This window comes from Alnus glutinosa, chromosome 1 (genome assembly GCF_958979055.1).
Source record: "Alnus glutinosa chromosome 1, dhAlnGlut1.1, whole genome shotgun sequence".
NCBI classification, from domain to species: domain Eukaryota; kingdom Viridiplantae; phylum Streptophyta; class Magnoliopsida; order Fagales; family Betulaceae; genus Alnus; species Alnus glutinosa.
In genome coordinates, this window is record NC_084886.1 from 11,491,380 (window position 1) to 11,507,152 (window position 15,773).

The 15,773-nt window shown below is 36.2% G+C and overlaps 1 protein-coding gene and 1 long non-coding RNA gene across 2 annotated transcripts; one reads left to right on the top strand and one right to left on the bottom strand.

Annotated features, from left to right (window-relative positions):
• Nucleotides 1-563: 563 nt before the first annotated feature.
• LOC133872584 (uncharacterized) lies at nt 564-10,171 on the bottom strand. The gene is made up of 10 exons (XM_062310143.1): nt 10,063-10,171; nt 9,325-9,430; nt 8,225-8,324; nt 7,708-7,851; nt 5,171-5,229; nt 3,818-3,885; nt 3,685-3,736; nt 2,145-2,318; nt 1,384-1,983; nt 564-996 (listed from the first exon to the last, which is right to left on the bottom strand). Exons 1-10 carry the CDS (start codon nt 10,068-10,070, stop codon nt 781-783), a joined length of 1,527 nt encoding a protein of 508 aa, XP_062166127.1. The 5' UTR covers nt 10,071-10,171; the 3' UTR covers nt 564-780.
• A 1,515-nt stretch (nt 10,172-11,686) lies between these two features.
• On the top strand, nt 11,687-15,387 carry LOC133872605 (uncharacterized). Its single transcript, XR_009901061.1, has 3 exons — nt 11,687-12,394; nt 12,659-12,734; nt 15,250-15,387. It is a non-coding gene; the product is annotated as an uncharacterized LOC133872605 (long non-coding RNA).
• Nucleotides 15,388-15,773: the final 386 nt, after the last annotated feature.

Genomic DNA, 15,773 nt, shown 5'->3' on the forward strand with positions numbered 1-15,773 from the left:
TTTTTATTTGCATAAATCATTTTTCATTGCTCTTCCACACATTCGGGCAAACAATTGTAAGATGGTCCTTTATGAGACTTACATGCCCGAACAAGTACTAGGGGCTGTCTGAACACCTGTTCAAGCAAGTAGGCTTCACAAGGGTCCTCTCACAATTACCTGTCCAAATTGCTAACAATATGAATAGACAATTACACTAGATCTCAATCTCACTCCCGAAAGCTTCCTATACTCTTTCTTTTTCTCCGGAGCTCTTCTTCGTTGTCTCTCTCTCTCTTTTCCTTGCAATTTAGATTATATGAAAATATATGATCATATTTAGTTGATGTGTATATTTTAATTAAACATAAATTATTTTCTTAAAAAATAATTTCAGCAAAAACATTTTACTCCGAAACAAACAAGTACTAGGTTTTTTTGTTTTTTTTACCATTTCCCATTTCCCTGATCCCATATCCATGAAAAGTGAGATAGAAGTTATCTATTTGGAGGCTTTTTACTAGAGAAGATAAAGCGACCATGTGCTTGGTTGTACTTGTTTCATAAAAGAGAAAGCGATCATGTCAACACAATCTCATTGAATATAATATCATTAACTTGAACGTGAAACGAGAAGATTGGTCATTGAAATAGGCTCTTCGATCTCTGCCGATATTAGGATATTGCTACGGACACTGTACAAGATTGATGAAAGAAAAATATTTTTATTCATTGCTACATAATGTGCAAAAAGTCTAGTCCTTCGTTGATATCCTCTGGTCAGGATATTTACAGTGTTTCTCAAGAAAAGAGCGGCAGCCTCTGTTCCCCTGATGCATATGAAATGATACTTCTTTTAAGAGGTGAAATATAGTGCGCCCCATGGAGTGCCGCGGCTCGCAGTATATTCAGGGGTCCAAAATCAACAGAGTATGCCTTCTGAAAACCATCCAGGATTGCCATCATCGTAATATTTGCCAGTTTTCTCTCCTCCTCATATTTCTTTAATAGACTTACCTGCATAAGTTGAATCTCTGCAAATCAGCTTGCACATAAAAGGAAAACAAAATAACATCTCAAAAATAAATAATTCAACGCACAAAGCATGTTGTTCTCTTAGAGATGATAAATATATTCCAATTACATAATCAGGGGAGACCAAAATTTTCTATATCCCAATATGGTTAGGACAAGTTTGTTTAACTGATTCCATCATCCCTCTATTCAGGTATTTCCACCAATCCATTTCTCTACCTAATATTCAAGTACTAATTTGAAGAACATAGCACTGATTCAAAAAGAAAAATAAGCAAAAAATCAAAACCTAAAAGAAAAGAAAATGGAACAATCAAAATCAAAAGGGGACATCTTTGCAGAAAAGAAAATATTTGCAAAAACACGTACCTCTCCAATGTCAGTGCCTACAGCTATACCCTCGGCAATGACTCTTGATAGAGCAAGTGCATCTCCAAAACCCAAATTGACTCCTTGACCAGCCAGAGGATGAACCGTGTGTGCAGCATCACCAATTAGAACCACATGCTTCGATGCATAGTGATTGGCATGCATTAAAGACAATGGAAACACCTTTCTTTCAGAAGCCAACTTAACTACTTTCGGTGGAACTTCAAAACACTCATTGGCTGATAACGTCACATCTCCTCTAAGCCAAGAAAACATGTCTGCATTTCCTAATAAGCTTGACTTAGGATGAGGACCATATCCATAATCCAGAGCACTATTTACATCTTTCACAAAATCATCCTCACTCATTGATTTACGGTCCATTGACTCTTTTGGGTTCATAGTCCACACAATATTGCTAAAATTATCACCCATTGGCAAAAGTGCAATTGGACCAGCAGGTAGAAACCGCTGCCATGCACATCGGTTTCCATCAGTATGTTCTACAGTACATATGACTGCATTCTGCGAGTAATTCCATCCGGTTGTCTTGAATCCTGCTAACTCCCTGACGCGCGACTTGCCACCATCAGCTCCAACCTGCAATAAGCATCAAGAAAATTGAATACTAGACACCTCAGTATGTAATCGGCGACAAATGTTATTCAATAGATCTTACCCACTGAATAAAATGGACAATTATTCATCCTACTATTCATCAAGTAGCAATACACGATCATTTACATGGAAGATAAAATTACCACCAACTTTGCATATAGGCAATTGCCATCAGTCAATTCCAGCTTTGCTAAATGCTGCAGAGAAGACAACGGTGTCCTTGATGATGTGCTGTCCATCCCCAAGGATGAAGACTTCGGATGTAAAGTCATTGAAGTTAACCTGGAGGGATAGATGGTCTTCTGGAAATCTGTATTCTGTTAAAAAGTTTCAGATTCCTTAGTTGCAAAAGCCTCATAATTTACAGCAAGTATACCCATTTACGTTGCATGAGGAAAGGCATTTGATAATGACAAAATTATGGGTTCATCTATTCATGAGTCAGCATGGGAAAAAAAGTAGGCTGGGTATATATCGAATGACCAAATTGCTATGGCACTAAAAGAAAAATGTGAACTAGGGAAGACATCTTATACTCCCTTTGACCCAACATACAAGTTTTAGTTTGAAACCATTAATAAAAAGGTATATGTATAGTGTTCATCCCAAAATCTCTTTACTTTATATTAAAAGTGACACGATTTTTAACAAGAATATTGTTTGCTTTTTACGGAAGGTAAGGGTGAATAAGAAATTGAATATGTTAGAACACACTTTTAGAAAGTGGACTTGTATCTTGAGATCTCCCAAAAAGGAAAATAAGACATTTAAATTGGGACGAATGAGTAGATCGCTATTAACAGATCAGGGGATCACATTCATCATACTGGAATTGAGAAGAGCATTATGTCAGTGTCGTACCACTCTAGCAATAAGAAGCAACAGAGATACTAAATGACTAATACGAAGAGAGGCAAATTCCCAATAATCAAAGCCCACTTAAAAAATTAAAAAGAAAATGTAAATTAGAAGAAATTTTCTTAGTTATATTGTTACACCTGTTATAATAGTAAGAACATTATCCAACAGTGCCCAATGAAAAAACGATATCCAACAGACAAAAGGACAATAACAAAACTCCATAAATCAAGTGAAAATACTTAATTGCAAATGATTCTCAGGTTTACATGAAACATTGCAGGGAAACTGACATAAATGGTTTTATGATGCCTCAAGGGCTAGCATCTACGCTGATAAGAGCATCAGAGAGGGGTCTCGAACTTTCCAAGAGATACTTAAGCAATGAGGTTATTCAAGGGAGCTTGGCCAATGCAACTATGGTGGTTGGGCCATGGAGAAAGGACTGATCATACTACAGACAATTCATGTTCTAAACCTACACCCTGCCTCACATATTCTTTTGAAGTTGAATCAAAATCCTTTTCAATGGAATTTTATCAGTAAGTAAATGCGATAGATGACGGCAATTCTTCATAAAAGGAGATAAAAACTTTGCACATTCACCATATTAGTATTTGCACACTGTTTAGACAAGACTATATACTTAGTGATCCAATATTGAGCAAGGAAATTTTTTTTCATGAGACTAAAAAAGGGATGTACTGAAAGGAATAAATCCAATAGAATATGATGAGTGCGGGAGCAAAGCATTTGACTGAACTCAAAAACAAAAGAAGAGATTATATACCATATTTATGACAAATTAATAACAAACATATGTACCTCTATACATGACAGCAGAGAACCGTGAAGAACCTTATTCTCCACTACACAACTGTAGCACAAAGTCATCTGCCATTAGTAATTTGAAAGATTACAAGAACGAAATTTGTCTTCTTCCTATTTGTATGCTTACCCTAAAACTTCTTTATTTATGTCTCTTGCATTGTAGCTTGTGTATCCTAAGCCAGTATAATCCCAAACCTACAGAAAATCATCAAAACATAGAAGATAACTTTAATATAGTTTTCCTGGAGACATTATCAGTCTTATCTCAAAACGTAGTGCGCACACAGATATACGATTCTCCTTTAAGCAGAAAAAATCACATGGTTAAAGTTTCATATACAATGCCTAAAAGCAATTACACAGGGTAGAGACGAGTAAAACACCAGCTGCATATCGTGTCAAGTGGACATAAACAATGTCCTAAGGATTCAAATGTGAAACTCCCCACTTCAGCACCTTGGCAAGTAGGCGATTCTTTGTCCTTTTTCTAATTCCTGTAAATCAACACTTCTTCCTACTAACACAAATTAAATGACTGATATCCCACCTTCACTAGGCATTGATGATGATCTTTTCAGAGATTGCTCAATCCTTCTTCTCCTCAACATGACCAAATTGATAATTCCTTACCCTATCAGTTAGAGAACTTATGACTCGTATTAGTCTATAACCTGCAGGAGTGCAGTTACATTTTTGAACCCAACCCCTAAATCTTTAAGAAGAATGATTGATCAAGCTAAGCAAACTCTAGCTTCACAGAATGCATGATTCCTAATTCTACCTTAAACTTCCTGCTCACTAATCTGTCTTAACATTTTCATTTTAGCAATTTAATACATGTCCTTAATTATCTTGGTAAATGAATTAATAATCCATCTTTTCTAATTTCCACAATTTAAATAAATATAAAATGCATGATAGTGGGAAACATCAACGGGTCAATATATAGGAATTAAGTGACACATACAACTGAATGGCTCAATACATTGGGAACTGGAACTTCCAAGTATTTTAGAACTTCATATCACATTAAGCAATTAAAAGGAAATTATAATCAAAACAGCAGACAAAAAAATAATTGAAGTGACTGATTAGGAGGGGGTTGTTCTAGTCGAGCTCGTCCTCTCAACTCTGCGGGTGGTCCCCAGTTTCTCTTTCCATTGGAGTGGTCTATGTTTTGCTCTTCAATGGGGTTCGGGACTACGGAGCAAGAGGCGGAAACTGGGGCCTGCCTCTCTGCACTTGATGAGGAGCATAGGTGGTTAGATTAGATTAAGGGTTGTGTGCTTTAGGAGCTTTAGGGGCTTACAGGTTGGGTTTTTTGTGGGTTGTGCTTGGGTCGGGTTGGGTCGGTATTGAGGCTGTTGCTTCTTGTATACTCCGTGTGTACTAGGGGCACCTTACGCTATTTTTTAATAACATTTGCACTTATCAAAAAAATAACATTGCCACAAAAAAAGGAGGAAGTACAAATGATTACCTGCATTTTATCAAAATATGCATGTCGATGGCTTTCTACGTATTGCCAAGCACCAACATCTGCAAAGTACAATTGCTGTTAGTCTCACTTAGGAAGGGCCTTTGATAGAGGTTTGATCATCCTTTTGAAACAAAAGTATTTCAAGGCAGGTCCAAGATTTCATCAGCAAAAAAAACAGTAGTGGAATGTGTGTGTGTGTGTGTGTGTGTGCGGCTAAGTGTATATCCGCTTATCCAACCACCTCGCTTCCTACTTATAATAAGGATGAGCGGGTAGTTATTTTTGGAGGCGTCATCAAGTGAAATGTCTTAACTTACCCTCACTAATGAGGGCATTTTAGGAATAAAACTTATTGAAATGGCTTTATGGGCTTGTAGAACGACCCACTCAAATTTAACTTAGTAGAACATGACTTGAACCTTTGGGCCTCTTGGCTTCAACCCAAATTAAATTTGACTTAAAAGAATTTGGGATTTGATTATTAGTTTAGGCCATTTGGGACTTACTTTGACTTAATGCAATTGGAGCGCCAAGTTTTACAATTCTGTTGTACAACTTCTATGTAATCTGTCATTTTTTTAGAAAAAAAAACTTACATCAACTGAATTGGTTTAAACAAGCAACTCCAATTGTTTTCACAAACAAGTATCCGTCGATGGTATAAAAAAGTTATATATAATAAGCAATTATTCTTACGTAAATTAAATCATAAATTATTTATCTTGCTTGGCAAGCTAGACAAACTGTCATTATAGAATAAGATCTTCTAACATCAAGTGATAACAACATGAAAATGACAAATGTCAAGCTTGCCATACTTCACCAGCTCTAACCAACACCCAACTTACATAGAAGTTGTACAACAGGACATTATGAATTTTTATAGCTTAATTTATTGGGAAAAATATTGAAGAGGTTCATGTAGTTATCTTTTATCAAATCACTCCCCAGGGTTTAAAATGCATGAAATCATTCCATAGGGTTTAAAACATATCAAATCACTCATTAAGGTATGAACCATTATCAAATTAGTCCTTCCATTATATTTTTAACGGTGAGCAATGACACGTAGACTGACAATCACGTCATATCCAATTAAATTACATCAGAAAAAAAAACGAAAACCAAGAAAAAATGAGAGAGAGAGAGAGAGGGAGGGAGGGGTGGTTAGGGTAGCCAAACCACTCCCTTTGGCCACTGGGAGTGATTCAGTTACTCCCAAAGGCCATTAGGAGTTGGTTCGGCCACCCCTAAAGGCTAGGTTGGGGGTGCCCGAATCCCCCCAATGGCCTTTTGGGTGATTCGGCCACCTCCTTTGGCCAATAGAGGTGGTTCAACCACCTCCAACCACCACCTCTCTCTCTTCTTTTTTCTTTTTCTTTTTTTTTTTCCTAATGTGGCATGTTTAAATGATGTGGCGAAGTTAATTGGGCTAACTCAACGACATGTACACGTGTCAAAATTTTATTGGATATAACGTGACCATCAACTTACGTATTGCTCACCGTTAAAAAAAAAATAACAGAGGGAGTGATTTGATAATGATGCATACCTTAACAAGTGTTTTATGTGTTTTAAACCCTAGAGAATGATTTTATAAAAGTTCAAACCACAAGGACATCTACAGTATTTTTCCCTAATTTATTTTGATAAATTCTTCAAAAACAGTAGCATAGATTAATTGAGCTTTATACAAAATTAGGGAAGTAAATCTACCTCCTTAGATCGGATGAGGTGTTCTTTCAACTTCTAACCTAACTGAGGATCAGAAGTTAAAATGCTCAACCGAACCGATCTTAGATTCACTTCATACCAAACAACACCAACACCAACAAGGGTCGATAGGTGATAAATCAAGTAGGTCAATTGGATGGTGAGCTTTTTTATTAGAACTCAATGAAGCCCATGATCATGGGTTCGACCATGAAAGGCTCACTAAAACCAAGTCTGACAGATTGAAAAGTTTTTCTTTTTTTATTGTTTCAGATTGCAAGTGGCACCGTGGCAGAGAATGGGCAGGACTGGGAACCAGGTCTAAGAGACTGAAATTTATTTTCTTATTTTAATGTCTTACATCACGAGCTCACCTCACCTTGCCTTAGACAATGGACCGTGGTGCAGGACTAAGGGTGGTGGCGCTATGGTAGATAATAGGTGGGACAGTAGGAGGAGACTGAGAGCTGTGAGATAGAGATTTTTTTTCTTTTTTTCTGAGGGGCGGCTGGGGTTTGTGTGAGGCTGAGGCATAAAATAAGTATATATATAAATACACACACACACACACACACACACACGAGGGTCGGGTTTTATAGGTCAAAAACCCAATTATATAAACCCAACTTCCAACCTAGCCCCCCATTCGGAACCTAAAATTACTTTTGCTTGACCCCAACCAGTTTTGGTCAATTTGATTGGGTCTGATCAGGTAGATCAAGTTTTCAGGTATTTTGAACAATATATGATATAATTAAAATTAAGCAAATTTGAAGTTGGCACAGAGCATGATTGAAAATGAAAAAAAATATCAAAGTTAATACCTTTGAAAAGAGAGATAGTTGCAGGTGTGACTGTACTGACCCTTGGACCGGGGGGGTCTTCTTTTTTGAAGCATACTTTACTTCCCAATGCAGGATTGCTATCAATGATGGCAACATTTAAGTGCTTTGTCAATGGCATGCTTGCTGCAAATACATCGAAGATGATAGTTGTGAAATTTTAAAGCAACTGATCGGAATGTCAATCTCTTCGAACATCATCTCCCAAACCAAATACATTTATATAATTACTATCATGAAATTAATTGACTTGGTGGCAATCTGGTTATGATGTCACTCTTAATCCCTACTAGGAAACAAAACGAAACTATAGATAGGAAAATAATATTAAGCTAATGAGTAAAACTGAACAAGATTTCATATTACATAACAGAATTGCAACAGGGATTAGCCAAATAATTCCTCCCCCTCCCCTCTTCCTCCAATCTTTTACACGGACTACAGTACATCATGGTTTAGGGAAGGAAGGTGACTAAAATAAACACAAAACATTACCTACCCAAGGAACAAGCTAGAGCCATTCCAACCATGCCTCCTCCAACAATAGCAATGTCATACTGCTGAATGTTATTACTGAACTCATGTTTCTCTTCATGCTCCTAATTTTCAAGCAAATCAATTAATTTCAGGATTACAATTAATTTACATAGGTAGAACTTGTTAAGAATTTATGAGTATATTCAAGAAGAGAACTGAAAACAAAAACAGGTAAAAGCATTCTAAAACAAACAGTTTTATACACAAATACGCACCTGTAGATATGTACTTACGTATGCTCGTTTGTTTTATTATCATATATAACATAAAAAGAGCTTCTAGTTAATGAATAATCACTTGCCACCGTCATCCTTGTAAATAACTAGGAACAATAGGTTCCAGAAACCACTACACGGAGGGAGGATGTTATTGAAAGCTATAAGGTGCATGCAAATTTAGTCAAAAACAAATCTCAAGAGATCAATTCACCATCAATCATCTTTAACTCCTTATGAGCATCTGTTTCTCCACTTTATCATCCCCTTTATAAGTTTAGTAAATTATACCAATAAGAACATATTATCTGCTGCTGAAAATCAGTTGGAAATCTTGAGCAGGAGGCGTGCTCATATTCTTCTTTCTAAAAAGCACAGAGAAGTCCCATGCAGCACAAAAACAAGTAGCATAAGATGCTATAGAAGATTAGGAAAGGCTCCATTATTTCTCTTTCTTAATTAATGGGTTAAGTAACTAGTGCAAGAACATCCAAGTTGCATGCCAAGGCCAAGCAGAGACCCAATACTGGAAAAAGAGATACTGTTTTCTTTATAGTTGGTAACATGTAAGTGCACAGTGATCTGTATGGTCTGAGTCACACATTTCAGGACCCTTTTTATCCACCTAATTTCTTAATATGATGAGATAAAACCTTTACTCCCGTAATGAAGGTTGTCAATTTGGAAAAAGGAATCACTCTACTGCCTGAACCTTAAAAGATGAAAACTTAAACTCCATTGACAGACACGTTGACATGAACAGGAGAAAAAAGAAAAGAAAAAGAGTTTAATTGAGATGAGATAGGACATAAATAAACCCGTGATTCATATATGGTGAGTTTATTACATGGCTATGATTAGAACCAGACACTCTTGCAGCTGCATCCGTGCAGAAAGAATCGTGCCGAACTCTTAACCTAGCGACATTAGCAGCAAGTTTTCTCACGACCACCCTGCTTGAGAAGATAATATATTAGACTGTAACCATCGATGTATCAGCAATCTAAGCAATCATAAAAGAAATGCAAACAATATATTATCGAAAATGATAATCATTTACAATATCTGTCATGCCGGCATATGAATACCATTGAACAAACTCTCATAAAGATTTCAATCACGCATGGAAAGAACAAGATTCTAGAGGCATTTGAGCAGAGAATCTTGTCAAATTCAAATTCCAATAAGCGTTCCACAGATTACACATAGGAATCAATATCCCATGACTAGATAACGCATACCAAAAAAACAATAAAAATAAAAAAGTAAAAACTTGGAAGCTTCAGGTACTCAACCTCTGAAACCAAGTCTGACGAAGTAACACCAACAATTATGAAAAAAAAAGAAAAAGTTAGAAACACAGCGAGTGGCATCACAACAATAGAGGAATAAGGGTTTTCCAAATCAACGCGAGCACAAAAACACACACAAACAGAAATTCTGAATACACAAAAAAGCAGAAAACAAAAATAATAAACCAATAAGAAACGGAATCAGGATGAGCCAAAGCAATTCAATTTCGCTTAGAACAGAATGATTCTGTGAATATCAGTGTTTGATTAGTGGGAAATGTGAAAATGTGTACCTGTTCATTCTTCGCCTGCAGGAGCTGACTGCTTGTTGTGGAGAGAGAGAGGGAGAGAGAGAGAGAGAGAGGAGGCTTATTCGTTCTGAAAGGCCAAAGTCTTGGACCGAGTTGGAGGCCAATCTTGGGCCACGATAGTTGAATAGACTACTGGACTGGCCCAATTACGCCTAGATTGGGTTTATCTGTGGCCCAATGAATCTTCCATGGTATTTCTTTCACTTCATTGCATCAGAGCATCTCGGCAGCGTAACTAAAAGGCTCATAATGGTTGTATTTTTCTTCTCCAACAGATTAGCTCAAAAAAAAGGTAAAATACATTTTTAGCTAAGGGAATAGCAATAAGTTGCTACTCATTGTAGCACAATGTCCAAGTTTTTTTTTTTTTTTTAATTTCTCTTTCATCTTCTATCCGAAGACTAGAGAGAGAAAACAAAAATATTACTTAATTAAAATATAGAGGAGTGAATAATTTGCTGGAGTTTGTATGAAAAAATGAATAGGTAAAATAGAAAAATGCACTTTTTGACCGGATAAAATACCTCAAGCTACTGGAGATGTTCTAAATGGTATGGTTATTGGTTGCGGTTTCTAGGTCATAGTAGTTAAGTAAAGTCAAATTAATGCTATTGAATAGTTTGGCTCTTGCATTTCAACAAAAGAAATCAAAATATTTGAAAAATATGAAAATGACATAAACAAATACAATTATTAGGATATTAGACTCACATTTGTTCAAAATGCATTTTTAACGGAGGTCATTTTAATAAATTGAATTAGAGAAAGAGTAATGCTACGTAGCATCACTTTTTTTAAAATTCTTTCAGAAAAAGTGACTTGAATAGAGCATTTGTTATTTCGAATGTGGCATTTACTCTTATATATATTATAAATGCGCCATCCACGTCAAGTTTTCGGGATAAGTTCTGGAAAAAGTGACACTACATAGCATTACTTATTATAGAAATTGGTGGAAAACTTTGTCTAATGACAAGTAAGACTTAAGGATTTACAGCAAAATGGTAGTATTTCTACAAGAGATAGCAATATCAATAAAGGGAAAAGAGTAAGCCACCTCAAATGATGCTTCTGTCCCTTTAAGTGATCCAAATGAATTATTAACCCTCTTTACACTTTATTCATCCCAAAACAGACACTAAACAAAAAGAACATCACATCAGTATTCCCTTTTTATCCCCCACATCCATAATTGTGCTCACTCAACAGTCAACCCACTTGTTACAAACTCATAAAAGATGGCCATGAGGCCATCCCTTGCTGCAACAAACAATGAAAAGAATCCCAAAACAGTGATAAAGTTGGGATAGAAATCTTAACTAACTTTTGTTATTCGAATTGCCAATAAATATGAGACAGTTTTCATGAAACTCTTTTGTCCGAGCAAATTTTGGACAGTTCGTCCACCTGTTTGGATCAGTGAATCTCATAAAAGCTAACAATTCAGATAACAAATCGCTGAAAATCCGAATTCGAAAAAGTTGAGCATTCTCTTTCTCTTCCTTTTGCTTCATTTCACCTCACTAAAATGAGTACCGAGGCAAAAGCAGAAGGGAACAAGCTTTAGTGGGGAGGCACGAGACATGATTGTACCTCCTCCACCACAACCCCACATCCCAAAGAGGCCATCCCCACTCATATATGCAAAGGCAAAGCAAGCTATAATCTTTTTCTTTTTCTGAACAATACAGGAAAAAGGGAAGGTTACAAGGAAGCAAAAAGAAAAGAAAACAAGGGTAATAACCAAGGCAAAGCAAGCTATAATCATTAGGAGATAGATAACTCTCACATTAATAGTATACAAAGTCGATCTATCCCTGTCATGCTTCACCATTTCATTTGTTTGATCTGATGCCAATCCAAAGCCCACATAGCTCCAAGGCTGGACATGGTATCAATAAGTAGAAACGGTTGGGAGAGGTACAACCCTGTCGTCTGTACTCCTGGCGGCGTCGGCGCAGAACAGGTGCACTGCTTTAGTGTGCTCTTGCTACGTACCATCAAGGAGTTTGGACAACAAAGGTGAAGAAAGCAACAGCAACAATACCAAGAAGCAGTTCCCTGCAGAAAAGAAAGATGGGGTCATGGAAGAGCTCCATAATCATGAATTACAACTTCAAAATAGGAGCAATGGGGGCAGCTACAGTAGCAGAAGTGGGTCTAATGGGCCTCACATTGAACCACCTGCTCTCAAGAGCAATCTCAAGAAAACAACAATAGTTGATGGTAATCAACTACCGGTAGAAAAGAGGAAAGTTAGTTGGCCTGATGCTCATGGCAAAGATATTGCTCATGTCCATGAATTTGAACCAAGGTAAAATCACACCCCCGCTGACTTTACTCTCATGATGGGCTAGCTTCTTTGTGTTGGATTATTAGTTTGAAATCAATGTTCGTAGACTCAAAAGGAAATATATATATGGGACAAGAAGAAAAATCATGTCTTTCACATTTACAAGTTAATTCTTCTAACAACTGTACGTGTATTAGACGCTTATGTTAACTACAATATACCTAGCTTGTATTCGTCTATCTACAGAAACTCTGCTATGCTTCTCACCCTTTCATATGTTTACAGTGTGTCAGAAGATGGGGAACTTGAGGGAGTAAGGAACTCTTGCGTTTGTGCTATTCAATAAACAAGATGTCTAAAGGTATGATGCATGCCCCGCTTCTCAATGACCTATGCAAGTTTTAAGAATTTCTGTAAACATTTAAGTGTCTACGTATATATGCCACTGGATTCAAACATGTTGCATGATTTTCATACAAGTGTAATGTGCATATGTGGAAGTTGAAATGATTCTTGTCCTTGAAAGGCATGGCTCTTTCTGAACGATTTAAATGAATCCTCAATAGCTATCCATGACAGGATCCATTTAAGTGTGCACAATGGCAAAGGGAAACAGTATTTCCTAATTGTTCAAACAAGTGTATCAGAACTTGAGGGATGGGGCAAAAGAGAAATGCTAGAGATCCCAACATTTTTTTTTCAAAATTTGTTTCTAACATGATGTGTCACAATCCTATGAGATTGTGTCACATTTCTCAAAATGACAGATCTCATAGAATTGTAACACATCATGTTTGAACCAAATTTTAGAAAAAAGTGTTGGGATGTCTAATATTCCTCGGGGCAAAATTATTAAAACACCATATGCAGAGACAAAAACACAGGCATGGCTCCAGCTGGGGCAACCAAGCTTTCTGTAGTCATTATATCTCGGAATCATGATATGATATAATATGTATAATGTGAAGTTGTGAACAGCTTTGAAGCAAGGTCTCCTTGCTGCTCAAATCACTACGAGGAAGAAAAAAAAGCGCACACAAAATCATTCACTAAAATCACTACCATGACAAATTTTACACTCATTCACTAAAAAAAAGTACACACAAAATCATTCACTAATATCTCTTTGCTTGGCTTTTTAAGGTTGGAGATGTATAATTTTACACTTACTACCAGTTTTTCAAAATCCCGTGGGCAGAACCAAATCATTGTAGATGTAGAAATTTATGGGGAATATAAAATATGGAAAGGAAAAGCGGAAGCAAAGAGAAAGAAAAGACACAAGGAATTTTGAGGTGGTTCAGTTAATAAGACTTACATCCACCACTTTGAATTGCCCCAAAGGCTATATTGTGCTCTCATTAACTATATTGAATGCATTTACAAAACAACGGCTCCTATTTGTAGGTGAGGGAATACAACTATGGTAATTTACAATCAACTCTGTGAATATTCTAGTACATATATTCTGACAGTAAACATCTTACATAAAAAATTTATTGTGTTTAAAACTGTATCATCGTAATATGTGTGTCAAAAAAGGGTAACTCAGGTCTTGAGATAGGCAACAATACAGAATATTGATCCTGTTAGACCAAATACCCTTGTCCTTGCTGATTGTCTCATTGCAACCTCAGCATAAGCCACCATATACCTTTAAAACACTAACTCAGATGTTTCATATAATATTCATCACCTCAGTCAATGAATGTGTTGCAGCATATATCAATTCCATTGCTTTTCAAAGACTCTGAAGAAGTTATGAAAATTCTAGGAACCCTGCTTTACCAAAGAAACATATGTGATAAGTTGATAATCAGCTAAGCACCTAACTACAAGGTGAGAATGTTTTCTCAAATAGAACGCATTAGAAGAACTCAAACTACTTGTGAGACCACATTGTGAAAGGCAATAGCATACCAATTATTAATATTGACTTGCAAAAAAAGGATACATTTTTTTACACCAATAAATAAAGATATTCAAATTTCTAATCTGAAATTGTTTGGTGAACTGTTCTATCAGGTTCTTTTCTTGGTATTCCTAACAAATACAAATTATTCATGAATTAACTATTCCACTTTACCTGGTAACAAGATAAGCATTGCATGTAGTATCCAAGTGCCCAGCCCCAACACATTCTGAAGTATCAGGCCTATATTTGGAAGGCAAGCACATACCAAATTCCTAAAATTCACTCTAAATTTTGCAATCATCAGAAAACATTTGTCATTTCTTACATTTTCATTTTTACTAGAGATGTGCTTTCCTATCAATCCCATCACTGTTTTCTTCACTCCAGGAAACAAATATTCCCAATCACCATACTGGCAATAGTCATATCACTTTTATAGAGAGATACATTCTCTAAACTCAGAAAAATAATAATAATAATAATAAATCAGCTAAAATCTATGAGCACACACGCACACAAGAAGAAGTAACAATTATTCATGAGAATTGATATTAATGTTAATGCATAACCAATGCATTTATTCAGAGTAACACTTGAATGTTCATCCCTTTCAAAGCCAAATGCCCACCACTCTAGGATTCTGTTAGTAGAAACTTACATGCCTGATAACTCGTGGGGGATCTGACTATAAATGACTACCTAATCTGCATAAATTAAAACGCCATTGAAAAGTAGCAAGGAGGCACTCACTAGTCTCTAACTTGAAAAATATGAGGGGTTCTGAAACCTAGTAATCCAGGGGCAAAAGAATATGGAGAATGAGATAACAGAGTCCCTCTGATTTAACTTACTGCTGTTTTCTTATCTTCAATTTTTTCTACTTTTTTTTTTTGGATAAGTGCTATTTTCTTCTCTAATTTACGTAATTAAACTCACATGATCCTCTTCTCATTTTCTGCAGGCAGTGGTGGAGGCAGACATTTTCTTTTGTGTGGCCAATTGTGATACTTGCTAGAACAATGTTTTCATAAATTCGTGTAATGTATATGCTAATTCAATGAAGCATTTGATAAAATTCGAACGTTTAGTCTTTTGCTTAGTCAAAGCACAGCCCATTAATTTATCTATTAAGTTTTCTCTACTGTACTAAAATGGGAAAATCATATGGTTTGGAAGAAATGAAATGCAAAGATATGTAATATGTTCCTGGCTTATGAAAGCCCTTGCTTTTTTCTTTATACTTTTTCTCTGAACCAAAAAACAGCATTCAACAATGAGCTTTCGAATTAAAGACCACCGTGGTAGCAGATGGTGATGCATTCAGTATTAGGGCCGACATGAAAGATTTACTTTTGAGGTTCAAGAAGCCTTCTACAAACCTGATAAAGTTGTAGCAATCGTTTCAAAAACTGCTGAATTGATCACAAGAACGTACAAGTAGCAATGCTTTCTTAGTTTCTTAGAAGAATGATGTGTCCAAATCCC

What these genes read in the sequence shown, in the direction of transcription:
- LOC133872584 (XM_062310143.1), bottom strand. An exon ending in CTGGTTCTAATCATAGCCAT is followed by an intron (nt 8,325 to 9,324) that starts GTAATAAACTCA and finishes CTTGAAAATTAG; the next exon opens with GAGCATGAAGAGAAACATGA. An exon ending in TAGGCACTGACATTGGAGAG is followed by an intron (nt 997 to 1,383) that starts GTACGTGTTTTT and finishes CAACTTATGCAG; the next exon opens with GTAAGTCTATTAAAGAAATA.